The following is a 1,228-nucleotide window of genomic DNA, read 5'->3' on the forward strand; positions in this document are numbered from 1 at the left end:
GGGCTGGGCGAGGGGCTGGCCAAGGGCAGAGGCAGAGGCCGGCACGCAAAGCGGGAAGGACACTTCCCCAGCGAAGGCGTCCGTGCTTAGCTTGGTTCCCAATGGGCGTTCTGCCTTCCCGGCCCCCTGCGTGGCGTCGGAGCGGGGGTGAAGGTGCTGGGGGTCGAGGCTCTGAGCGAGAGCTTGAACCACCCGGTGAGGGGAGGGCCTGACCGCCTTAAATCCGGAGGAGGTCCTGAGCTCCGCCGCCTCCAGCCACTGCTGCTGGGCGAACCGGAGCGCAGGGATCAGAGCGGATGCGCTTTGGGAGCGCCCCTGCCTTCGGGTACAAAACCCCCTTGGAGAGGCCGGCTTGTTCCCAAACGTGGGTGTTTCTAATGACTCTGGCAGCATCCTTATTCCATTTTCCATCTTTAAAATAGTTTTTCATTACTTCCGTCCTGCTTTGTATTAATTAGTTACAATTAGAGCTCCTGAAAGATTTAGGGCACGAGGGCAAAGAATTAATAGCGGGAGAAGCCAGCGACCTCGCTCCGAGGTTGTGCATTGCGGAAGAGGCTGGAAAAGCCACGGGCTGGTGGGAAGCAGGGGTGTCCCCGCTCCCGAGCTGCCCCCGAGGACGCTGCTGACGGGTTTATCTGACGGGTGCAAAGCCCGTCCGCCTGATGGTGTCGATGGCGCCTGTACGTCCAGGGCTGGGAAAGCAGCAGGGCAGAAATCCGCCTGGTTTTCCTGGGACGCCTGGCATCACCTATGATTTTGTTTTTTCAAAATCCATTCCTTAATCTCGCCCAGCTTCGTGATTTTTAAGCTTCAGTCGTGAGGCTGCTGCCCTTGCTGGCAGCCGTTTGCCCCGGCACCGCTGCGCTGGCGTCAGCGTTTCCCTGGCTGATCCGGCCAAGAAGGAACCGGCAAATAGCGGATCAGTTTTCCCTGGTGGGAGCTCACCGGGGGATTATGTGGCCACTGCTGGGCGGGGATTCAGGCTGGATGTAAGGAAGAAATGTCTTACGCTGAGGGTGGTGAAGCCCTGGCGCAGGTTGCCCGGAGGGGTGGGAGATGCCCCATCCCTGGAAGCAGCCAGGGTGAGGTTGGACGGGGCTTGGAGCAGCCTGGTCTGGCTGGAGATCATGGAATCCCAGAATGGTTTGGGTTGGCAAAGCCCTTTAAGCTCCCCCAGCCCAACCGTTCCCCTACCCCTGCCATCCCACCCCCAAACCCTGGCCCT

The 1,228-nt window shown here is 60.1% G+C and overlaps 1 protein-coding gene across 1 annotated transcript in view; it reads left to right on the top strand.

Moving 5' to 3' along the window:
• Positions 1-674: 674 nt before the first annotated feature.
• Positions 675-1,228, top strand: part of DCTN1 (dynactin subunit 1) — a 21,323-nt gene continuing 20,769 nt past the window's right edge. The window contains exon 1 of the mRNA XM_035903149.1: positions 675-683. Within this exon, the coding sequence (XP_035759042.1) occupies positions 675-683 (9 nt within the window). The remainder of the gene's footprint in view (positions 684-1,228) is intronic.

This window comes from Egretta garzetta, unplaced genomic scaffold (assembly GCF_000687185.1).
Source record: "Egretta garzetta isolate BGI_Z169 unplaced genomic scaffold, ASM68718v1 scaffold501, whole genome shotgun sequence".
Classification (NCBI taxonomy): Eukaryota; Metazoa; Chordata; class Aves; order Pelecaniformes; family Ardeidae; genus Egretta; species Egretta garzetta.